At 38.1% G+C, this 26657-nt stretch overlaps 1 protein-coding gene across 1 annotated transcript; it reads right to left on the bottom strand.

The window, feature by feature from the left end:
• Positions 1-2895: 2895 nt before the first annotated feature.
• On the bottom strand, positions 2896-12501 carry LOC149313513 (U2 small nuclear ribonucleoprotein B''). Its single transcript, XM_089519226.1, has 7 exons — positions 12367-12501; positions 11473-11559; positions 9560-9732; positions 8320-8460; positions 7165-7218; positions 6435-6523; positions 2896-3363 (listed from the first exon to the last, which is right to left on the bottom strand). The coding sequence occupies exons 2-7, from the start codon at positions 11534-11536 to the stop codon at positions 3204-3206; spliced, it is 681 nt and encodes a 226-aa protein (XP_089375352.1). The 5' UTR covers positions 11537-11559; positions 12367-12501; the 3' UTR covers positions 2896-3203.
• Positions 12502-26657: the final 14156 nt, after the last annotated feature.

A 26657-nucleotide genomic window follows, 5' to 3' on the forward strand; every position in this document is an offset into this window, starting at 1 on the left:
AAAATCAGATGAGCTTCACATCCCATAAACTGAAGTTCATAACTAAAAAGGCCCTCTCCTCATTGGCCCTTTAGGGCCTTATAGAAATACAGATAACTGAAGTACTATAGAAATAGACAACTGAGGTTCTTGAGATGTTTTTTGGCCTACAACTCCCATCATCCTTAGCCAATCTAATCAATGATGGTTAACAGATGTAGTCCAGAAGCAGCTGGAGACCTAGTTTCCTACCCATGCAGTACATATAGGTATCACATGTAAGGCCTATATACCTAATCAGGCATTTTATTTATTTATGAATCTGGAGGTACCATCAACAGGCAATCCCAATGACAGAGGTGGAGGGGGGTTGTCACAGATTCCCCATTCCAACCCATTGAAATCTGCTGTAATGGGTTTGAGAGCCCTTCAGAACAGTATTTCTGTTTTGTTTTTCTTTTTTCTTTTAACCATCCATTAAGAAGCCAAGCCCTTCCTCCAGTCGATCTGCCTTGGTCCAGGCCTCGGAGGTGGAGAAGAACTACTGGACCTGATCCCATTCCCCACCACCACTCCCTTCTCCTTTTGTGTCGTGTCTTTTTAGATTGTAAGCCTGCGGGCAGGGAACTGTCTAACTAAAAGATTGTATGTACAGCGCTGTGTAAATTTACAGCGCTATATAAATAAAGGTTAATAATAATAATATGGGAGGTGGAAGAAATAGGAGGGGTGTTGGAAAGAAAAGGCAGAATCTGCAAAAAATAAAAACAACACTGCTCTTTATTCCACGAGACAGTCCCTCCACTGGAATCTCTCCTCCCAGCCCCCTGAATGGAAGGGCAGGCAGCTCTGAATCAAAGCCATTACATGTATAGTTTTCTCTTTAGTTTGGTTCTCAAAACAGTTTGCTGTTAATCTAAAAAAAAGAATGTATTGAAGGACTCTGAAGCACACTTCTAACCAAGTGTGCAGCAGACCTCCACTCCGAATTCAAAAGAATTTGCCTCTCTCCAACAGGTTTTTACAATTTAATTCTACTGTTGTCGTTTTTACTGCCAAGTCTTAATTTTATATAGCATTTTGAATTGCTAGCTTTGGGCCCGAACAGACAGGCCAAAATAAAGCTGCTTCGGGTCACTTTGGAGGTGTTTAAATGACACATGCATCTTAAGAGGCCAAAAGCTGCACCAAAGTTGTGCTCCAGTCCTTAGGACTGGAGCGTGGCTTTGCATGCATCATTTAAACAGTATACCTCCAAAGTGACACGAAGCAGCTTTATTTTGGCCTGACTATTTGGGCCCTTTGACTTGTATTCTGCTGCTCCAGAGAATGGGACCCAGGACAATGGATGCAAGCTACAGGCAGATTCCACCTCAACTTTGGGAAGAACTTCCTGGCAGTAAGAGCTGTTCAACAGACAAATACACTCCCTTAGACAGTGGTGGAGTCTACTTCTCTGGAAGTTTTAAACAGAGGCTAGATAGCCATCTGTCGAGGGTGTTTTGAATGTGAGTTCTTGCATGGCAGGGGGAGTTGGTCTGGATGGCCCTTGGGGTCTTTTCCAACTCTGTGAGTCTCTGATTCTGATTCTATTTGTGTTAAGTGTATTGTATGACTGTATTTTACATATATTTTGCCAGCTACTCTGATTACAATTGTGAAAGTGCAGAATATCAGTAAGGGCTATCACTGCTGTTATTAAAGAATATGTAAACGGAGTTATGCCTCTTCTTGTCTCTAGCAGCTCTTGAAATAGTCCAGATTCAAGGCTTTTCTGGGGCGCGGGGCAGTACTACAACGGAAAATTTTGTTTTTCCATTTTGTGACTTTCCCTGTCATTCAACAAAATTCATTAATTAAACAGATAAAATAATGCACAGGTAAACATTTTAAAAAATCAACATTACCTAACACATTTCAACTGTCCTGTCTTTGTATATTCTTTCACTTATCAACATTGTAGAAGCACAAACTATGGATTTATGCCAGCCATCAAGGACAGAGATTTAGACAAAAGATACTTGAATACGAAGTCTGAAGTCTCTTATGCAGGAATATAGAATACTTAAGTAGGAAACTAAAGTAAAAATTATTGCTTTCTTGGACATGTTGCAAATCTGGTAAGCTACTCTTTTCTTCTCTTGGTCATTTTTGTTCTTTTTAACATAAGTGAATTTCTAATATTGTTTTGCAGGACAATAAGAGCTATAGCATCTAATTTCTAAACAAACCTCATTTTTTCTTGAGAGAGCACAATACTATTGTTTGAAGACTGGATATGACCGCCGGTTGCAACAGATAAAGGCTTGCTACTACATTTAGGCAGCCACAGTTTGCTGACTCAGATCTACAATTTGACTGAAACAGATTCCAATTCATTTGAATCTACAAATTACCCAGTTGCAAGCCAGTCAGCATCTCTGTAATAAAATAATGCTGTCAAATTCAAGTCCATTTGACTCTGTTTTACTGTTAACAATTCACTAATTTCTAATCATTCAACCATATTATGTATGCATCATTACTCTGCCACCTCCAAGTTCAGGTTACCTTCTTGTATCTACACCTGAAAAAGTCAATCGCATAAGTATGTATATTCTAATCACAATTTTCCTTACTTTTAACCAATTTCCATTTATAGAAAATGGGAGTTGAGAGGGAAGCAGAAGTTATCTGTTTTAAACCAGGTGTGGAGAACTTTGGCACTTCAAATGTTGGGACTTTATCTCCCAGAGGAAGTCAGAAATAAAAGTGAGTAGGGGTATAGTAACTTGGATTTGGAAACATAATCCTCCTCCAGTTTCTTATAGAAATAACATGTATTTTAAACTATTAGCATTTCCAAGAACATCCAATTCCCAGGTAATTCCTAATTAACAATTTTGCCGAAACAAGACTGCCCTATGGATTGCTGTGTTAAGAAATAAAATGCAGCTTTATTTGCAAACAGGCAACTTTACTGTGAAGAACATAAGGTCACAGTATATAAAACTGATCTATGTACAGAAACACAATTTAACAATTTCCATCTTATGCTGTTAGCATTCCTTAAATGTATGAAGAATTCTTACAGGTGTCTGTTGATGTCTAACAACTTTGCACAAGAATTTTCCCTTATAAATAAGGAACCACATCTCACTCTATCAAAAGAAAAGAAATAAGAAAATGTAACTTATTTAAAGAAAAACAAGAGCAAGTCCTTTGAAGATCATGACTCGTTTCCATCACTTCTTGGCATAAGTAATTTTCATGGCATGTGAAGGGGTAATTTTAAATCCTTGGAGGGCATCCCGAGCTGCTCCTGCCTGTCCTTCATTTTCAAACTCCACAAATGCAATGTCATGTCTGCCAGGGACAAGCCGCACTTCTTTGAAACCAGGGAACCTTGGAAGAAAAATATTTATTGTGAAGATCAGGTTCTTTATCCTTGAAAGCTACTAGCACTTTTTTTAACCCTCCCTCCAATAAGTTCAGAAAATTGAAAGTCATAGTTGAGAAATGAAGTTGAATGCTACAGGCAGATTTTGCCAAGTAAAACATATCACAGGAGTCAGGAGTATACTTACAATGCAATGGAAAATGGATTTGATGTGCAGGAATTAAACTTGAGTTTGGGGGAGGGGGGAGTTGGCTGAACTGTTTTTTATGAACTCCCATTCAACAGAGCAAGATTCAGTCCTTCCTACTGGGTTAACTCAGCCACCATCTTGGGGGGAGAGAGGCAGGCTAGCTCCAACTGCCTGCCTGAAGAAGACAAGCCCTCCCTTCAGCCACCATCTTGGGGGGAGAGAGGCAGGCTAGCTCCAACTGCCTGCCTGGAGGAAGACAAGCCCTCCCTTCAGCCACCATCTTGGGGGGAGAGAGGCAGGCTAGCTCCAACTGCCTGCCTGGAGGAAGACAAGCCCTCCCTTCAGCCACCATCTTGGGGGGAGAGAGGCAGGCTAGCTCCAACTGCCTGCCTGGAAGAAGACAAGCCCTCCCTTCAGCCACCATCTTGGGGGGAGAGAGGCCTGGCCTGAAAGACTAAGAGCCCTCCTTCTGACCACCATCTTGAGGGGGAGAGAGGCCTGTTATGTTTTATTTTAACTTTGTATTGTACTTCCTGTTGTACACCGCTTTGATCTAATTTGGAAAAGCGGTATATAAATAAACATCATCATCATCATCATCATCATCATCATCATTATTATTAAAGCTCAGAGTACCCAGATTGTTGGGGGGAATTAGCTTACAGCTGTAAACCGCTTAGACACTATTAGTTCAGTATGAAGCGGTATATAAATGAAGCTGTTTTTGTTTGTTTGTTTGTTACCTGTAACAGTATCGGTAGCTGCCCTACACTGCATCAGACCACTGTTCAATCTAGCCCAGTACTGTCAAAACTAACTGGTAGCAGGTCTCCTAGCTTTCAGGCAAGGGTTTTGCCAGCTCTATTTGAAGCCATCAGAGAATGAACACAAAACATATCATCTACCGTCAATCTATGGGTCTATTAAGTATATTCTCTATTTCAAAACCATGTTTTCTTCAATAAATTGTAAAATCCCAAAGTACACACTCCTGTTTCTAAAAGCCAAATATTTCCAAAGTATAAAAAAGAATCCCCTACACTGAATTTGAAGGGGGAACACCCACTACAGAAAAATCAGAATGGAGCAATCTATGGACAACCATTTCTTTAGGCCTTTCAGGCATTCAAAAAACAAATGAATATATGAGAAGGTACACTACTCTCATCCTGTAGCCACCATTCTTCTCATTTGGGCAATAATGATCTGAAAGAATATCTACACATATATCCCCTCATTATTTGATAAAGTTCTGGACAAATGCACAGGAGGCTATCCTCTTCAAGTCTTGTTGTCTATGAGGAGAGAAACAAGAGAAAGGGGATAGGGCTGTACTTAGGTTTCTGCCCACCCAAGCTGTGCAGTTTGGACAGGAAATATCAAGCTCTTAGATGAAACTATGGCCTGTTACAGACTGCCAAAATAAAGCTGCTTCGGGTCTCTTTGGAGGTATGCTATTTAAATGATGCATGGGTCCTAAGAGTCCAGAGGTCGCGCCAAAGCCACACTCCATTCCTAAGCACTGGAGTGCAGCTTTGGTGCAAGCTTCTGAATTCTTAGGATGCATGCATCATTTAAACAGCATACCTCCAAAGAGACCCGAAGCAGCTTTATTTTGGCAGTCTGTAACAGGCCTATGGGTCTTTTTATTCCACTCTTCCAGTATAGTATAAAAACACTAGATTAAGAATATGGAAATATAAAAAGCCAGGAAACTATTTTTTTCAAGGCAGCATCTTTTTCAAGGCAGCAAAACAGACTTAAGCTGAATCCAAATAAAACAGAGGTACTTGTGATAGGTAGCCCCAATCCGGGTATGGAGATAAGTTCGCCAGTTCTAGATGGGGTTACACTTCCCCTGAAAGACTGCGTCCGCAGCTTGAGGGTGCTCCTGGATTCGTCGCTTCAACTGTCTTCTCAGATTGACATGACAGCCAGGAGTGCCTGTTATCAGCTTCGGCTGATACGCCAGTTGCGCCCCTACCTGGAGCAGCGGGACCTAGAAACGGTCATACATGCTCGCTCTAGTAACCTCTCACCTTGATTTCTGCAATGCGCTCTACATGGTGCAACCTTTGTGCCACATCTGGAGGCTCCAATTGATTCAAAACATGGCAGCCAGATTGGTTGCCAGAAAATCCAAGTTCGACCATATTACACCTATTTTAAAATCACTACATTGGCTGCCTATTAGCTTCCAGGCACAGTACAAGGTGTTGGTTATCACCTATAAACCCCTACATGGCCTGGGTCCAGTCTACTTGAAGGAACGCCTCCTCCCATACAATCCTTCCTGTACACTCCGATCCTCCAGGAAAAACCTCTTACAATCTAGAAAGACCAGACTAGCGGTGACCTCCCGGAGGTCCTTTTCTGTCGCCGCTCCAAAAACTTGGAATGACCTGCTGGAAGATTTGCCATTTTTTCTCACTCGAGGCTTTTAAAAAGGCAACAAAAACCTTTTCTCTTCCGGCAGGCCTTCCCCAATTGTTAATGTCCAGAACCAATTGAATCCCCCTTTTATTATTTTTCTTACTTGTGATTTAACTTTGATGTATTGTTATGTACTTTTTAAACATTTTTTTTACTGTCTAATTTTATAGTTGGGAGGGAGGGTTGGGTCGGGGTTTTGTGGGGCTTGTTGTTTTTATTGTTGTATATTGTATTTTTTGTTATTACCTGCCTCGATCCTCAGTCGGAAGAGGCGGGATATAAATAAATATTTAGTAATAGTAATTTGTGGAGATTCAACATGTAGAAATATCTTTTAAAAGTTTGAAGTCTCATCAGTCTCCATGAAATTCAATGGTGAGTCAATCTACACAGAACCACAGCTGAAGTATATTTGAGGAACACAGAATTGTATATATTCCTAGATGAACTTACTGATTAAACAGCATTGACAACATCATTTCATTTGTCTCTTCTGGCAAATTGTTGAGGAAAAGAATATAGTTTGGTGGATTATCCGGCACCTGCAACAAGACAAGCAAGAAATAACAAGATAACGTGTAACAAAAACATACTTGCTTTAGCATTTATTAAATTTTACAATGGTTCTTGTCACATGCATGGATACTATTATTCCAAAGCACTGTTAATTTTCCATTTGACCAAAACAAACAAACAAATAAACTGGGAAAAGCATAAGCAACTTTTGTTTCAGAATCTCACAAATTTCTAGGTTAATAAAGGAGTTTAGTGTAATTTAGATATTGTTTACTGAACAGCTGCTTACCAGCTCAGCAGTACCATTTGAAATTCCCAATACAACAATAATTTATTTGTGCTGCAGACCATCTTTATGTTATCAGAAAGGTAGAAAGTGAGGCCTAACAACAGCAAGAGTTTATTATACATGATGGACCCAGTTTTTTTTAACATAAGCCAATAAATATCAGGAATTATACAGCAATAAACACTCTAAGCAAGTGCTGACAGATAAAATTGATTGACTGATAGTTTATCTTTTAAGGAAGTAAGTCACACGTAAAGAAACTTCACTGCTTCCATACAAAATGCATTTATCTGTATACAAATTACATTGATTCTAAAAAGCCAAAGACACTGGTCTAAGATCCATTTAGTTGGAACTGGTGAAGATGGTAAGAATTACCTGCTGATTCTGTGATGAATTTGCTTGGCTATTTGCTGAATTCTGATTTGCTCCCTGTTAAGAAATAAGAACAGAGGGTTTTTTGCTTTTAAAGAAATCATATTCCAACTTCACAGTCAATACTGTATATACCAATATGTATTGCTGTTGCAGTTGTTAAAAAAACATTGTATTAATTTCAATTTCAAATTATTGTTAAGAGTATGTACTGAATTATATTCTAAGGAGTTCCAGTTTTAAAAACAAAAATACATAAATTCTTAACAGTTAGGAGCTATTCTGTCAGTCATAGGACACAATTTCTTCTAAGGACACAAACTACTTGGGATTTTTTAGGGATACCATCATCTCTGCTCTCAGTCTCAGGCAAAGGAGAGTTGCCTGTGAATAGCAAATGCTTTGAGAAAAATAAACTTGAATTCCTAACATACTTTTTTTCAACAATGCAAGCTGTTGATACCTAAAGAGGCAAGATTTCATCATTCCTTTCTTCACCTGTACTGCATTTGATGTTATGTTGTAAAGAACATAATGCTATATTTGGATAATTCCCAAAGGCTGTGCAGACTAGGGAATTATGGGAGTTTTAGGCTAAAGTTACTATTCCAAGCTCTGTATGTGTGGTATCAACCCTTCCAGGAAAGCAGCATGCCCTTAGCTGAAATTTCACCAAGAAAAATAATTTCTACCAACAGCAATTTGCCTAAAGCTGGCATATTATAATGGTCAGAACTGAATTCACAACTTAATTGTAAAATCCAAAATTAGTTTAAGGCAGGGATAGAAATCATATTCTTCAACTGCAACTCTCAATATTCCTCATCACTGGCTATGCTGGTGAGATTGCTGGGACCTCAAGCCCAATAATACATGTAGGGCCTCCCTGGTTTAAGTACTGTACTTTTCAAATGAAATTTGCCCCAAATTGTTCTGTTGTTCCATGCATCTGTTTGCTTGTTTAAGAAAAAAACACACTTAAAAAACAGAACTTAAAGAAACTATACTTTTAAATATGCGCTACAACATAATTAACCTACATTATTAGCCACATAATTAATGTGGTAGGAAATCATCAATTTGAGAGTGCTTATACCTTGGTGAAGGGTATTTATAAACAGACCTGGACAGGAAAAAATCACTACAAATTTACATTACCTGGTTGGGCTTTTTGTTTGCAGCATTGGCAGACTGTTCCAAGGCCTTAGTTTTCTTTTTCTCTCTCCTCTTCTCCTTATCAGCAAATGTGCCACGCATTTTAGAAATTACATCCGAGTCTGTTTTTGCATATTGAATGCGCTGTTTAAAGTAGAAGACTGCCTTAAGTTTCATCAAAGCTGGATGTTTCAGTCAGATGCTCAGGAACAAACACCTATAGACATAATTGCTACCAGATATGACAATCTCATCTGTGTGTTGCCCTCAAGCTGCTTGTTGACTTACGATGACCCCATTAATTTCACAGGATTTTCCTAGGCAAGAAATACTCAGAGGTAGTTTTGCGAGTTTCCTTCCTTTGAAATACAGCCTACAGCAGCGGTTCCCAACATGTGCTCCAAGGAGCCTCTTAGAGGCTCCGCCATAGAAATAAGGGTTCCACAAGGCAAAAAGGTCGGGAGCCCCAGCCTACAGCATCTACAGATATTCATTGCTGTTCTCCAATTTGCAGTAGCAATAGTAAGTACATTTCTATACCACTTATATTAGCAAACTAGCACTCCCTAAGCGGTTTACAATGTGCAAGCTAATTGCCCCCAACAAGCTGGGTGCTCATTTCACCAACCTATGAAAGGATGGAAGGCTGAGTCGACCTTGGAGCCCTGCCTGGGATCGAACTCACAACCTTGTGGGTGCATACTGGCATTGTACCACTGTGCGACCAGGGCTCCCTGTACTAACCAGGTGTGTCCCTGCGTAGCTTCCAAGATCAGACCTGGTCTGGTGCCTTTATGGTATTTAGGCCATCAGAGATGTCAATACCATCCTTTGTAATAGCTGCAACATCATCTTCCCATATCTAGTGCCAATCAATTCTAGCCAGCAACAAGGTGCAATTTTTAAGCAAAAGCAATATAGTGGCAGGACAAAAATCAGGGAGTATACAGGATTGCATATTTGATATACTTCAGAAAGTCTTTTTCTAGGATGTCAAATTGTCAGTGAGGATTATTAAAACCATTTCTATTTCTGTCTTGATACAGTTGTTACCCATCGCACATAATGACAGGTCTTCCTAGACTATAACAGAAAAATTTCTATATAATGTAAATTTCAAGAGTATAAAATAAAACAAAGATGACTTTCAAAACACTGTCTGTTTTTCCAGGCACAGAACATACAACATCATATTACTATGCTCTTATCTGTACCATGTTTTGCAGTAAAATCTAACACTCACCATTGGTTTACTGTAAAATGGAAAGCCTTGTAATTGTCGCAGGGCATTGGTGGATGACCCAAGCTCTTTAAATATAACAAAGGCTTGTCCTCTCATTTTCATTGTCTTTAGAGCTACAATGTCCACTACATGGCCAAACTGAGAAAAGAGTGCATATAATGACCTCTTCAATTCTGTTAAAAGAAATAAAAGGAGAATTATACGACCAGCAACTATCTATTTCAAACAAGCCATGTCATCTTAAACACCAGCAAAAAGCAACAAAGTTAAGGAGCAGGACTCCACAGGGCAGGGAACGCGATTAAGCTTCTAACACCAAATGTAAAAGCAAGATGCAACACGTCACATCTCTAGTGTTGTTGGGGTTTTTTTTTTACTACTCATGTATCTTCGGAATGTTAACTATTCACAGTCCATTTGTTTGGTTATACAGTGGGCCCTTCTTATCCGTGGATTTAAGCATCTGTGGACAGTAAACCACTAGCATCCCCAATGGTGGCATGTGCACACAGCTGCACTAACAGCCATGTGCACGTTGCACCACCGTTGTGGAGAACAGGATTTGAGGTCCCACATTTTTTGGTATTTGTGGGAGTGAGGGGGCAAACGGATACTCTCTGGATACCAAGGTCCCATAGTATAAATCACTCTGGAGTTTCATTTGCTAGCTAATTTATAACTCGGTACATTATTATATTTGCAACACCAGCAGCATATTGGGAGTGCTTCTTTTAGTAGTGAGATCGTTGTACCTCCTAATGGTGCAGATACTGAAAAGTACTTTTGGGATGTGCTTGTGCCTGTAGGACTCAGTGAGACATGACAGATTGAGCAATGGAATAAGAAACAGAATTGTAAGAAAGAAGTTGGGAATATTGGTTAAAAGGGGAAGAGCAAATGAGAAAGTGTAGAAGGATTAGCAGATAATTTTAGCTTTTTAAAAACTAATTTTGTTTTAATAAATCAGTAAAGATGCAATATTTATTCAGAAGTAAACCTCACTGAGGTCAATGTAATTAACTCATTATTGCACATTCATTTTTTGCCTCAAAATACGGCATACTTTGGTTGATAGCCCAGTGACATACTTCTCCTTGCAACCCCTACACTTACAGCATTGCAGGTTTTGTTTATTCACATTACATAATGAGTTTAAAAAGTCCTGGTGCAGTACATTAAACCAGGCCATTGTAAGAACACTGAACTTTAAAAACTTTCAGATTGCAAGCTGAAGAGAAGGCCTACCTTGTTTTTATTCATAATATATAAGCTACTCTGAGAGTCCTACAAAATTCTTTATGCAAAAAATTTAATAGATTTTTCTACTATATTACTATAGTCTGACCTCCATATCTGTGCGGATATATTCCCAGACCTACTACAGGTAGGAAGAACCACAATAAAGACTAATGCTATATTTTGCAAACACTAACCATAGTTTCGTACCTCCAGTTGCCTAGAGAGGTGTTTTTTTCCTGGACACAGGTAAGTGATACCATGGTTACTGATCCTGTGAATGTGGGTAATACATGAAAACCAGCACAGTAAGAACTAAGCGAACTCAACACTAACTTGTCGTCATTTCACACAGACTGGTTTCCATTTTCACTGAGAATATAAAAACCAGTATGTGGAGAACTGTGGGTGAAATCTTACACATACTTCTTCAGAAGAAAATCCTGTTGGAATCAATGGCAACTCCCAGTAAGAGTGGACAGAACTGAAGCCCAAAGGACATCATCTGTTTGTGACGATACATGATTTATGTAGTGCCCTCCAATAACAACAAAATCTGCTTCAAACAAAGCCTTTCTACTAGAGCGTGGAGATTATGAGATGGAGCATGCTGCATATATTTGTTTCTTTATCCAAGGCATCAGAATAAGACCGAAAGTTTTGAGTTATTTCCATACCTTCTTTTTTAATTTTGTCATTAACATTGTTGATGTAAAGTGTGTGGTTTGGTCGAATATCCATCTTCTAATTTCTCGCAGGCTTACCTAGGAAACAAGATAAGTTTGTTTAACATATTTATACACCACCCTTTCTCCAAGGGACTCGTTTTTTGTTACTGTAGGCCTTCAAGTCATTTTCAACTTGTTGTTGTTGTTGTATTTATTAATATCCCACCCCTTTCCAAAGGGGGGGGGGAGATTCAGAGCAGCTAACAATATTTAAAAAACAGTGCATACAGTATAATTAAAAGCATACAAAATTGATACATTAAAATAGAATTAAATTATTTCAAAATAAAAATGGATGACATATTAAAAGAATATGGAGTAATGGTGACTCTAAGTTAAGGCAAACCTATCAATGTGTTTTCATTGCAACAGTTGTTCTTTGATGGCCTTTGCCATCCTCTGAGGCTGAGAGAGTGTGACTTGCTGAAGGTCACCCTTGGTTTTCCAGTTTATATAAGGGGCACCATTTTGCTCTGCCATTATATTTAATGGGACTCAGGCATCCACGGATTCTGTTATCCACAGGAGGCCCTGGAACCAAACCCCAGCGGATAACAAGGTCCCACTGTGTTACAACTGCACCCCCAGGTCTTAATCAGCAGTGGTTCTCAACCATGGCTCCTCCAGGCATTCTGAGACTCCAGCTCCCAGAATCCCTGGTCATTAGGACAAGCTGGCTGGGGCTTCTGGGAGTTGTAGTCCAAAACCTTTGGAGAGCCAAGGGTTGAAACCAACTGTCTTAATGGGGTCTCCATGGCCAGGGAGCCTCACAAAGAGTCAGGCCCCAGGAAGGGAAGGCCCTCCCAGCCCCGCTTCCCTTCACGCAAGGCCCTGGACACCTACCTGAGGCCCCGTCCAAGAAAGACCCAGAGAGAGAGAGAGATTCAGAGGCAGAGATGGAGACAAATCAACCGGAAGTCCCTTTCTCGCACGCTTTGCGCGCTCCGCTTTTCAGCTTCCGCCCGGCCCTGAAGCCACAACTAAGGGCACTTCCGGAACTCAACTTCCGGTGCTTTCTCTCTCTAGTCTCTTTAGAAGCGAGGGGGCGGGGCGGAGTGCCCTTTCTTTCTCTCTGAAACACATACCATAGAGTTGCCTCACAGACCGACCGGCATTTACCATAGAGTTGGAATAGTTAGCTGCCCTGGCTGGGAAGGGGATGTGAGGCTCCTCCGAGAAACTCTCCTCTCAGTCCTCCACCGCTCTGCGTATTCATGACCCGTCCGGGATTGACCAGGCACGTCCTCCTTTTCCCGGACGCGGTCCTCCATTTTCAGCCCTCTGTCCCTGGAGGAGTCCTCCAAAACTTCCTCAAATTTGGAGCAGGACCAAAAACCATGGGCTAATATGTATATCATAAACTCTTAGGAAAACATATATATATATATATATATATATAAAATAATTTTTATTACATTTTATATTACTTTATTTATTATTATTTATTTATTATATTATATTATAATAGGTTTTATATTGTAATTATACATATATATATATATATATATATATAATAATTTTTATATTATATTTTATAGTACTGTATAGGTTTTATTTTATATTATAATTTTATATCTTATATTATATTGTAATATATTATATATACATTATAGTTTATATTATAGTTTTTAGTTTATACTATAATTTATATAATATATTATATATATATATATTATATTTTATATTACAATGTTATATATTATATTTTATATATTACACTTTATACTATAATTTTATATGTCATATTATATTTTATATTATAATTTTATTATACATTATAATATTATATAGATATATTACTCTATATAATAATTTATATTATAATTTTATTTTATATTAAATATTAGATTATATTTTATATTATAATTTTTATTTTATATTATAATGTTATATATTATATTTTATATATTACACTTTATACTATAATTTTATATGTCATATTATATTTTATATTATAATTTTATTATACATTATAATATTATATAGATATATTACTCTATATAATAATTTATATTATAATTTTATTTTATATTAAATATTAGATTATATTTTATATTATAATTTTTATTTTATATTATAATGTTATATATTATATTTTATATATTACACTTTATACTATAATTTTATATGTCATTATATTTTATATTATAATTTTATTATACATTATAATATTATATATATATATTACTCTTTATATAATAATTTATATTATAATTTTATTTTATATTAAAATATTATATTATATTTTATATTATAATTTTTATTTTATATTATAATATTATGTTTTATATTTTATATATTACACTTTATACTATAATTTTATATTTTATATTATAATTTTTATTATACATTATAATATTATATATTATAAATATTACACTTTTATATTATAATTTTATATTATAATTTTTATTTTAGATTATAATATTATATATTATATTTTGTATGCTACACTATACTATAATTTTATATGTCATATTATATTTTATATTATAATTTTTATTTTGTATTATAATATTATATATCACATTTTATATATATTATGTTTTATATTATAATTTTTATTTTATTTTATATTATATTATTTTATATTATATTTATATATTACATTTTATATTATAATGTTATATATTATAATACAATACAATATATATAATATGTTATATATTATAATATTTTTGGTAGCTTTTGTTTAGTCATGTCCTTCATTTTTCTGGAATGCCCTCCATTTTGCGGTGCCTTCTTTTGTGGTATCCATTAACAGAGTCCATCCGTCTACCATGCAGCCTTCCTCTCTTTCTTTCTACCACCTTCTGCCTTTTCCAGCATCATTGTCTTTTCTAATGATCCCTGCCTTTCCGTGATGTGGGCAAAGTAGGACAGCCTCAGTTGTGTCATCTTGGCTTGTTATTATTATCATTGTTATTGGACTGGATGGCCCTTGTGGTCTCTTCCAACTCTTCTGTGACGCTATGACTCTATTATTATTACATTTATTTGTATAGCACCATAGGCTTTACGTAGAGCTTTACAAAGGAGAGGAAAAACAACAGCAATCCAAAACAGAAACAGAAGCCTGCTCACGATCTAAAACCACAAACAAGATTATAAAATTAATAAAATATTACTATAGCAAAGTTAAAACAATACTATAAAAGCCATGTTCTAGGCCACATAGCCCCAGAACCCCCACAAGAAGCTATGGATGCCGGCCATGAAAGCCTTCAACTTCACAATACTATAAAAGTTTAAATTAATACAAATAATATGTCATGAAATATATATAGAGAGTTTAGGTTTGATTTGTTCAGACACACACATACACACCTTTCTTCTTTTGTCTTTTTGATTGTTCACATTATCCTTAGCACTCTTTTGCAGGACCGCATCTTAAATAAATTCATTTGCTTTTTGCCCACTTTCTTCACTCTCCAGCTCTCACCTCTATCCATAGTGATTGGGAATACAATGGACTAACTACTGTTCAGTTGTATATCTTTTAGACTCTTTTCTAGTTCTTTCATAGCTGCTCTCCCCATTTCTTGTTTCTGTGAATTCATGTAAGTGCCATGAGCAATCACAACAATGACAGTTCCAGGAAAAGAGATTTGACCTAAACATTAGGAAGGACTTCCTGATAGTAAGAGCTGTTAGACAGTGGAACACTCTCCCTTGGAGGGTGATGGCGTTGTCTTCTTTGGAAGCTTCTAAACAGAGGCCAGATGTCCACCTGTCAGAAGTGCTTTGATTTAGACTTCCTGCATGGCAGGGGGTTGGACTTAGTGGCTCCTATGGTCTCTTCCAACTCTATGATTCCAGGAAAAAAGGCCCCTCAGCTCCTGCCTCTTGCTGAGGATTGCTACCATACAATTGAGAAATGGATTATAACAATTCTGAATGCATTATACCAAGTCTCTTCCAACCCTATGATTCTGTTTTCCAGTTCATGGCCTATGAAGAAGGACTTAGGGAGCTGGGGAAGTTTAGCCTGGAGAAGAGAAAGTTAAGAGGTGATATGATAGCCCTGTTTACATACTTGAAGGGATGTCATATTGAGGAGGGAACAAGCTCGTTTTCTGCTGCTCCAGAGACTAAGACATGGAGCAATGGATGCAAGCAACAGGGAAAGAGATTCTACCTAAACATTAAGAGGCACTTCCAAACAGTAAGGGCTGTTCGACAGTGGAACAAACTCCCTTAGAGCATGGCAGAGTCTCCTTCCTTGGAAGTCTTTAAGCAGAGGCTGGATGGCCATCTGTCAGGGGTGCATTGATTGAGAGTTCCTGCATGGCAGAATGGGGTTGGACTGGATGGCCCTTGTGGTCTCTTCCATCTCTATGATTCTTTGAATTAGTGACAGCATAACCCTCTTTTACCTGGATCTGATACGGACTGGTATATAATCTTTTTGGAAAATAAAAAAATCTATGGGGAGTTCCAGTTATACATCAGTAGATCATTAAAGTGATGTCTAATCTGAATCTACAAGTCATGCCCTTCCCCAGTGCCATTCTCTTTTCCTTGTGCATTGTGTCTTATTTATACTGCAAGCCTAAGGGCAGGGAACTGTCAAATTAATAATGTGTAAGCTGCTCTGATAGCCTTTTCAGCTGAAGAGCAGGGTATAAGTACTCTAAATATATAAATAAGCCTACTGTACATATTTACTTGAAGCCCTGCTGCAGCGAATGAAGATTACTCCTTAGTCATTGTGTTTAGGTTTACAGCCGTACAGAGATGAAATATGTATGGGTGTTTTGTTATGCATCAAAAACACTTGCGGGTGAATGTGGGATGAGACAGTTTTTATTGTTTTTCCCTACAGCATTACTATGTGACTCAGCAGATTTTAAACAAGCAGTAAAGGCAGGGATTTCCAAATCCCTAAATAGGCAAAGAATGTTTAGCCAATAAAACTTGTTTTGAATGGTTGAAAAATAAAAGATTATAAAAATATTTTGTTCAATTTCTCAGAGTTGCCTAGAGGAAGAAACATTCCAAAAAAGTACAGATGATGAATGCTAGGAATCGGTTTGCTGGCAAAATGCCTCAGTCTGTGTGAATGTGCAGCAGGGATTTCTTCTTTCAGAAATGCATTGCTCAGCCCTCTCCAGAAAGCAGTTATAATGCAATTGGTATGCTTCTTTCACTTATTTTCCCAAAATCTCTCACTCAGGCAAAATCAAGAGTGTAAATTTCAATTCCCCTGTCCCACAGAGCCATAAAACAGATGCCAAATTTGGAAGACTTGGGGCTCAAGTATTTATTCCCAGTACCCACCACTGGCAGATCCAGGACCAGAAATGGCAAAAATTGAAAGACAGAAATGTGCAGTGCTAGTTCGGTGCCCATCATTTCTCACTCTCCCGTTGTATCTCTTCCCTGCCCACCTCCCATAACTATGTATATAATGATTTGCCATCTGAAGCAACACCTATGCTGAAGTGAGATGAAGTCCACAAAAGGTTTTATGTGCCATGAGACCCTTCATTGTTTTTTGCCCCAATCCACTCCAAAAAGCTTTGAAATATATTCCTTTATATGGTAGATACACACACAAGCACACACAGAGTACTTCATATTTATATCACTTCTTAAGACTAAACATCCCCAGCTCCCTAAGTCTCGCCTCATAAGGCATGGTTTCCAGGCCCTTAGCCATTTTGGTGGCCCTCCTTTGGACATGCTCCAATATGTCAATGTACTTTTTGAATTGTATGCCCAGAACTCAACACAGTATTCCAGGTGAGTCCTGACCAATGCAGAATAAAAGAGATTCATGTTTGCAAGTATAAATATATGAAAACATCGATCATAGGTCTGAGACTTCATTGGCAAAGCACACTACAGAAGCAGGCTTCCTTTGCATAGCACAAAATATAGAAGTAATAGTGACTTTCTGCATTTCCAGTTGCTGCTTATGAACAATCAGGGGGGAAGTACACACATGCTAACCTAGAGATTGATGATTGTCATGTTATACTAAGTGTTGCATGCAACTACAGTGGGACTTTGTTATCCACTGGGGTTTGGTTCCAGGATCCCCCGCAGATAACAAAATCCATGGATGCTCAAGTCCCATTAAATATAATGGCAGAACAAAATGGTGTTCCTTATATAAAATGGAAAATCAAGGTTTGTTATTAGGAATTTATATTTTTTTTGTATTGTTTTGAGATGGGGGGGGGGTAGACGAGGGTATTTCATTACCAAAATAAATCATTCCCTCCAGATGGCTGGGTTCATTTCACTGTCAGATCACATTTCTGTCTCTTGTATGATGGCATTTCATACCACTTCTGACACAGACACTTGCAGTGCATCAAACTTCTAATTACTTTTGTTAAATGAACTGGGATGAATAAAGTTGTATCTTCTCAACATTTGTGGCTAATTGCCTCTCACACAGACCGTGAAACCGTGCCTCCATCTTTGTATTTCACCAGCCATTCAGAAATAAAGTATTGCTTAGAAGAGCAATCAAAAGATGCAAGCAAATGGGTATTACTCATTTTAATTGAAGCATTGCCTCAGAAGAACTAAGCTGTTTTGATTATCTGCCGTGTGCAGTAATATGAAAATTTCCCCCAGAGTTTTCCCATTCTATCTATGGGCAATGGGAATTCAAGACTCTTACAGGTTTCTGATTTTAACCAAAGTCTTTGGCTGGGGAACTTCAGAAAAGTGCTGTACAGCTTCCCTCCTTCCATGCAATGATGTGAAGAAATCTTGCTAATTGTCTGGTTCTCATCAAGGCAAGCCATCCCAATACAGTTAGACAGTTTGTTAAGAGTTTGTTAACCCAGCCCCCAAGAGATACTCCAACTGTCAATGTTAGAACAAGATGAGTGTTTCCCCCTCCTTTTTCATGCATTTTGCTCAAAATGTCTGTGTGGAAAACTAGTCTCTTTTCCCTTTGTGAAGCTATGTGCCCAACACACAGCAAGCACAGATGGACTGGTTAATTGGTCAAAAGATACAAACAACCCATCCATTGCTTCTGTTATTTTTTGATCCATGGAACAAGGCAGCAGCTATCAGTTTACACATTTGCACAGTTTACAGAAAAATTGCTTGTGCAAATTGCTGTGGAGACCAACTTAAAAAAAAACTTACTCTTTTGCAGATGAGAAGAAAAATGGTGTTGCCCTTATTCTCTCACTTAAAAATGAGCAAATAAGAAAGATATAGTGGTTTAAATGTTGGACTACAACTCTAGAGAACAGGTTTAGAATTCCGGATTGACCATGAAAACTCACTGGATAACCTTGGAAGTCACACAGTCTCAGAGGAAGGCAAAGGTAAAAAGTGCACTGCAAGAATACGGTTACTATTTTTCTTTTGTAGTTAATATGCATATAAGGGTAATAATGAAATATGTATGAATTATGTATGTAGAATGTATGTTTTTAATACCTTAATAAAAATTTATATTAAAAAAACTGCAATGCACAAATCTTGCCAAGAAAACTCTAAAACGTAGGGACATCATAAATCAGAAATGACTTGAGGGACACAACAAAAAGCATTTACATCCCTATTTGCAGATCTTTTATGTTCTCCATTATTTTTGAACCATCCTAGTTTCACTCCAGCTTCAAACTAATCTCAGCATTAACAGACAGCTGCAATTCATCAAATGTACATGAACCTTTGGTACATCTGATATACAACAGGCTTTGTAAGGACATGGCGAAAGAAATATGGATTTTTTTGACTCATGCCATTTTCACATTTGAAAACAGAATCCCTTGCACCTAAATTCAGATTTGTGTAGGTCAAAAGCAATACAATGCTAATGAAAAAAATGGGAAGAAAGTTGAAATCTGATGAAGCATGCATGCTCAGTGGAAAAAAACAGATGTGGTATTTCAGAGAGAAACCAAATAGTACAAATGCATTTGCAGACAAACCGTCTGCCTTCTCCTATCACCTAAACTTCAAAATGCCTGTGCCATTAATCATCTAGAACAGTTGTGCCAGAGTATACACTCATCCCTCCACATTCACTGGGGTTAGGGGCATAGGACCGCCGTGAATGTGGAAAAACCATATCTCTAGGAATCTCTACATCCTCCAGTGCAACTCTGTGGTCAACATCTGCCAGATGTTGACCATAGAATTGTGCTGGAGGACCTACAAAGGCCTTGCCGACTGTTCTCTCTAGGAATCTCTACGTGCTTCAGTGTGACTTTTGGTTAAAGTTGACCATAGAGTTGTGCTGGAGGACCTAGATATTCCTAGATAGAACATATGAATAAAATCTCTGAATAATCAAAGCCACAAAAGTCAAAGCTGCAAATGTGGAGGAATGGGTGTAGTAGCAGAAGAAGACTGACACACTCATATAGCATGGCCTTCTAAGTGTTTATGGTACAAGCAAATTGAATCTTAAGAGTCAACCAAAATTTAGCTCATCAATCCCCCTGTTTTATTACACGCTTGTAGATGCAACAGTGTATAAAGAGTGAGATGGAATCATCGCATCCTAGCATTATAACTTATAACCAGAGATCTTGGGCAGAGTTACAGGTGCTATAGTTTATGTTTAGACAATAACTTTGACAGATTGTTTTGACACATTGTAGTATAGGCAAGGTAAACCTAAAGTTGGTGTATTATGTGGAGTTTGAGGTGGGAATTTGATATTACTTGTTTCAATATGATTCCAAGTTTAATAAATGACTCAAGCAATTTGACAAGTTTTTGGTTAGGTTTTCTTATCCATAGACTTTATGGGAGTTGAACTTAACTTGCCCGGTCTTTTCGTTTGTACTGTATTTTTTGGAAACTTTCTTTTGTGGCAGCTGAAGAGAAATGTGTATTATGTAATAGTGTATTGGTTTTACTAAAAAAAAATGCCCTACTTTAGGCTCTGGCTGATAATAATTGTCCTAATTGGTTATCTTAACTTAGATTAATGTAGGATTCTGTGTTCCAAAAATATTACTGATGTAACAAAATGCATTGTTATTTTTTAAGTAACCTAAATTACATTTATATCCTTTAGTGGAACTGCTTAGCTTTAGCAAGGTTGGTGCATTATGTCCCTCAGCTCTCTCCAGTGTGGTGCCCTTTAGATGATCAGAGCTCTATCTACAATCCCCACGCTGGCTGGTAGTGATGGAAAATGTAGTCTAGAACATCTGGAGGGCACCAGGTTGGGGAAGGCAGGAACCACATTTCATAAAGCTTTGGTCATGTTAACAGCTTCCTTAACTGTCAGAACTCTGTTGATCTAATCATGCATCAGAGTTTGTTTGCAAATCACCTTCATACTATGATTTGTGTTACGTGGCATAAGTGTATTAGAGGAATATTTTTAACAGTTCTTTGAATGATGTTGACCTGGTTAATCTTTGGTTACAGAGTTTATAAAAAGTCCTGTTTGAAGATTCTTCTTTATCTTTCTTCTAACCATCCTACTCTCCCATCCCCATCTTGAGCATGAACATAATTTTATCTCCAATTCCAGTCAGGTAGGGTGTATGATTCCTACAAGAGAATAAATGCTGCCTTATCCATCTTGTTCCTCTAAGCACCTCCAGTGATTAATGTCTGCATTTTTACATATTCATTTATTTCATAATTTCTACATTCTAGCATATTAAAGATGATACTGTCAGGTGATTTCAGTTTAATTCAAGTGGCAAAAATTACTTCTAGTTATCTGGATTTCCTCAGAAGACTTATGGATTAGGCATGGTGCCATTCAGTTCTCTTATCACTTTTTTTTATAAAGATGAGCAAACCAATGCTTTCCTTGAATATAGCTACTATCATACTCATTAGTCTTCTACAGAGTTATGCTCTCTAGTTGGATGTTCTGTTTTCTTTTTTAATGAACAGCAATAATGAATGAGTGTGGTTGTGTTTTGTAATAGATGATATGGTTTGGAGTTATTTTAATGGTATGATGCATCAAATTCTGTTATTAACCTTTATTTTTAATCTTTATTTAGAAAGCGCTGTTACATCAGATTCCTTGATATTACTATCTACACATATTTGTACAGCATGCCCATGCCAGACATGGGATTGCCAAATGCAGACTTGAGGTCACATGTACGGCAAGCCCTAATATGGTGAATGGGGTGCGTTTCAAACTAATGGGGCTTGATCTTATGCAGAATTGGCCTTACGCAGGGGAATCCAGAATAGATCCCCCGCTTGAGGCAGGGGCACACTGTATATTAATTTTTCTCTTCATATGGCCATGTCCTCTCCCCATGGCATTGGCGAGGAGTTAGTAGTCTTGGTATAAGGTAGCTTCCAGTGTGGACCAAACTATACCTGGGATGGAGAGCATCCTTCTATGAGTCATACATTGTCCCCATTTTCTTTGAAGAGTATTTTTTTGCTCCTAAATCCCACCATACACTCCTGGAGCGATGCAGCTAGGGCATGTTTTGGGGCACAAAGGGGCAAAAACATGGAAAATCAGTTCAAAAAAATTGGGTGTGTGCCCATTCAAAATCCCCTAGAAAGACAATGTGTCCCCTAAACCACAATAGTTGCCTACATATTTAGAAGCAGTGCTCATATGAAAGGTAAATTGCAGCTATTTGACATAGGACTTTGTCTTCCTCACCTACTTTTTTGTATGTAACATGCATTGTTTTTGATTGATCATTGGAAGGTAAACAGAGAAATCACATTGCTAAGGTATGTATCCTTGTGGGAAAATGTTGTTGGCTGGAAATTGGGTGCAAATACTTAGCTTAGATTGACTCTGAGAAGTTGGACCATGGTGGTGTGCTTTGGCACAGAATGCACTCCAGCCTTTATCTTAGGAGAGCAGATTTTGTTGCTTCTGTCTCAATGGCAGTTGACTTTTGTCTGTTCTGCTACAGAAAGCAGTGGTGATTCATTACACCAAGTCTGTGATGGAAGCACCACCCATTCCTGGTTCTCAGATAGATGCCTGCATGTGCTTTCTTGTCCTTTTCTGAAGTGGACTAGTGTGCAACTAGTGGAACACTTTGTTGGCAGCCCTAAAGTTACTACATGGCACACCATTTGCTCTGTTCCTGTAGCCCTGGAGATGATGGGGGGAGGAGGGCAACCAGGAACTCCAGGCAATATGGGTGAAGATGTCTAGATCCAAAGCTTCCTCCTGGGGCATCAGAAAGGTTGTTTTGACCTCTACATTGCAGTTAGCTGTGTTTCCATGCAGGCGGTCAGTTCACATCCAATTACTGAGCTGGAGGAAAACTGAACTTAATAAGGGCTTAGGGTCCAAAAAGACAGGCCAAAATAAAGCTGCTTCGGATCACTTTGGTGGTATGCTGTTTAATGACACATGCATCTTAAGAGGCCAGAAGCTGTGCCAAAGCTGCACCCCAGTCCTTAGGACTAGAGTGTGGTTTTGGCGCAGCTTCTGGTCTCTTAGGATCCATGCAGCATTTAAACAGCATACCTCCAAAGTGACCCAAAGCAGCTTTATTCTGGCCTGTCTGTTCATTTCCTTAATGACTAAAAAATATAGATAAAGAATGAAAGATACAGTAGCAGGATGAGAGACAGAATGAGCAGAAGGATGAGGTAAAAAAAAAAAAGAGATGTGTGAACAAACCCCTTTGAACAGCAGAAAGCAGCTAAAATAGGAGAATAATGGCTAAGGAGGAAAATCTGGAAGCAACTCAGAACAGAGATAGAAGAAATCAACCAATGAAGCACATACAGAAGGAATCAGAGCTGATCAGTTGATAACAGCTCTATACAGAACAAACTTATAATTTACCTAGGGCTATAGCAGACCATAACAGAAATACCATGTTGGGGCAGAATGGAAGTACTGCAATTTCCTATTTTGCCTGATCTTCTGAAATAACCCTGGGTTCCAGGGCTGAGTGCGGCTGAACACCAATGTGTTTCTAGAGCACATTCGGTCTGCATTACCAGGACACAATGGCGTGTCTTTGGCCCTTTGCTGGTGCTGAAGTGAGCTGCTGTATTAATCCAAATGCTGCAGATACAGGATATATTTCATTTGAAAACATGACAGCATTTGGTTATCTAACAGGAGCTTGGGAAGGTGACTTCTCTGATAAATTTGTAGAAGAAAAGAACATCTTCTTTAGAAATTACAGCAAATTGGACTTCAAAGGCCTCTGCTGAGGATGCAGCCTAATATAAAAATAGCTGAGCTTTAAGCTTGCCATCAGTTTTTATTGGTGTGAGTAATATTAATATCAGACCCTACACTTTCACAGAACATTATTGCTAGAGAAGTCACTGGAGATTGTAATTATCTGGTCTGAGTTATAAATTTGATGAGATGGGTAATGCTTTTATATATTTCAGTGAGTGTCATCCCTCCCCTCCCTATGATTTCTTCTTCTGTTCTGAATGTAAAATAAGATTTTTCTCCTATGCATTAGCATTCAAGTTGTTTTGTAAATCTGTATTGAAAGACTGCTTAGTCTCAAATATTTGTTCATGATTGCAAGACTATGTACTAAAAAACCAAAGACAGATTCTTTAGAGGAACAGGAAGTCCATGTCCTTCACTGTTAATATCTTTTCTGAATTAAACTCTTGCGGATTGTTGTGGACTGTGTGACCAGAATTACCCAGGCTTTTGTTCAACAGGTTGGTATATGTGTGTATCAACATTTCCTTGCCTGCAAGAAAGACACATTTTATGTGATTTTTATCCCAGGTTGCTATCATGGCTTATGTTATTAGTGTGCCTGTAGGGCAGGTGAAAGCCAAGCCCAATTTGTCACTTAATTTGTTAAATCATTAACCCCAGCATTGCTAAATACCATTGAGTCTCTGATTAAGGCTGAAGTTAATCCTGAATTTTAACATATTTATTGTTGTCTTTCCATTTCTCCTATAATATTTTATTTATTTATTGTTATGTATATTATTATTTGGGGTGAATTACCTTTATATTCCTATAGTGTGTTTATTGCTTATATTTCACATTTAAATCAAAAGTGTTCCTTACACTCTCCCTTTTCTCCTTTCTTGCCTTCTCTAACTCCCCCCCTCCAATCTTCTTTCTACTCTCACTTCTTGGGCTACACATTTTAAGGTGTGTGGTGAATCTGTAGCTATTATTGATTTGGAGCCAAAAGATTCACCTAGTGTAAGGTCATGACTTTTCCAAGTCTTCCCAGAAGTCTCACTGAATTCAGTAACGTTACATCCAGGTAGGAGGTATAGCATTGCTGCATACATTTCTAAACCTTTTTTTTTCCTTATACAGTATTAGAAGGGGGAGAGTCAGGAATTTTTAGGATTTGGCACCAGGTGACCAACAAGAAAAGACTTCTGCACTGCTCTAATGATCATGTTTTTTACTAGTCCCTGGGCTATTTCAACTCCTTCTTCAACCTTTGCTGCAAACAGTTGTGCATAGTAATGCTCTGCATATACTTTGAAGCACATGAAATATTTCTGATGAAGAATTCTCCATTATGTGATTTGCTGATTTTTGTGGCCAGCCATCTACTTTTCCGGCTGAAATAACATAATTTCTTGGCAATTTTTATCCTAATTCTTTATTAACTTTTAACCAATGAAGTATTTGAAGGATGAATTGACAGTGTACATGTTAGTGGGAACAGAAAGGAGAGAAGAGAGATGCAGATTAGTGGCACAACTTAACTGAACAGGTTGTAAAATGAGGTCCTATGCTATTCCCAAACAGAAAGTTTCCAGATACAATTGATTTCTGGCATCCCAGACTTTATAAACTTATCTGGGGGGAAATTCCAGGTTGTGAGAAGACAGCTTTAAAATAACCAAATACTAATACTAATACTAATTTATTTATATCCCACCTCTCTGTCAGTGACAATCGAGGCGGCTTACAAGTTAAAAATTACATACAAAATCCCATGTCCCAATATCCCATTCTCTCCTAAAACATCAATTAAACAGTTAATAATTTAAAATTATACATTAAAATAAACAAATTGAGCAAATAGGCTATAGAGGATTCAGAGGGGTAGTGAGTTCAGATTGGTGGCCGGGTTTTCTATTCAGGAAAGGCCTGGTGGAAGAGATCCATCTTGATAGCCTTTTTGAAGCTGTCTGAGCTGGTAATGTGAGGGATCTCCTCTGGCAGGCCCATTCCATAATCTGGGAGCGGTTGACAAAAAGGTCCCCTGGGTGGTTGCAGTCAGTCTAGCTTTTATAGGCTGCAATAAATTCCTCCCAGAGGCCCTGAGTGCACGGGGTGGATTATATGGTAGGAGGTGGTCCTGAAGATAGGTTGGACGCTGGAGAATGGTTCCCAGTTGGCAAAGGGGTCAGACAAGGATGCATGCTGTTACCCTATCTTTTCAACTTGTATGCAGAACATATTATATGAAGAGCAGGCTGGGACACAGAAGAAGGAGGAGTGAAAATAGGAGAAAGGAACTTCAACAATCTAAGATATGCAGATGACACCATACTATTAGCAGAAAACATTGGAGCCCAAGAGCAGCTACTGAGAGAGGTCAAGGAAAAAAGTGCAAAGGCAGACTTACTGTTGAATGTAAAGAAAACAAAAATATTGACCACAGAGGATTTTTACAAGTTCAATCTAGACAATGAGGAAATAGAAATAGTAAAAGAGTTCCTATATCTGGGATCAAACATAGATCAGAATGAGAACTGCAGTCAAGAAATCAGAAGAAAACTAAGAATGAGGAGGGCCACATAGCTTGATCTTTGAGAGGGTGGACTAGGCATCTCACAACTGGTGAAATATAGCAGCTAAGAGACTGAGCTACACATCCCAAAACTCTTAGTATGAATTTCAGCTCACCTAGGAACTTACTTGATGGTCTTGTGCAAATCTCTCTCTCTCTCTCAGCTTCAAGGCACTATCTGAAAAATGGGGTAAATGGGATAAAAAAGTAGTACTGTATTTTCTGGTGCATAAGACGACCGGGTGTATAAGACGACCCCCAACTTTTTAAATAAAAATTTGGAGTTTAGGATATACTCACTGTATAAGGCTACCCCTCCTCCTCAGAAGCCGGCAGCCGGCCATGCATGTGCGCGCTGGCTTCAAGGGGCCTCCAAAGGCCCCTTAGAAGCCAGCGTGGAGCTGCCAGTTTCCCAGGCCTCCAGGGGCCTGAGAAGCCGGCAGCCCCACAGTGCGCGTGCTGGCTTCCCAGGCCTCCAAA

Source organism: Sceloporus occidentalis, unplaced genomic scaffold (assembly GCF_023333645.1).
Source record: "Sceloporus occidentalis isolate IW3139 unplaced genomic scaffold, rSceOcc1.0.p SCAF_4, whole genome shotgun sequence".
NCBI classification, from domain to species: Eukaryota; Metazoa; Chordata; class Lepidosauria; order Squamata; family Phrynosomatidae; genus Sceloporus; species Sceloporus occidentalis.

Excerpts from the sequence above, each read along its gene's own strand:
- LOC149313513 (XM_089519226.1), bottom strand. The coding sequence starts at position 11,536 with ATGGATATTCGACCAAACCACACACTTTACATCAACAATGTTAATGAC. Across the intron at positions 8,461-9,559 it reads CATTTTACAGTAAACCAATG|CGCATTCAATATGCAAAAAC; the intron begins GTGAGTGTTAGA and ends TACTTTAAACAG. Across the intron at positions 3,364-6,434 it reads TTGTCAATGCTGTTTAATCA|GTTCCCTGGTTTCAAAGAAG; the intron begins GTAAGTTCATCT and ends TTTTCTTCCAAG.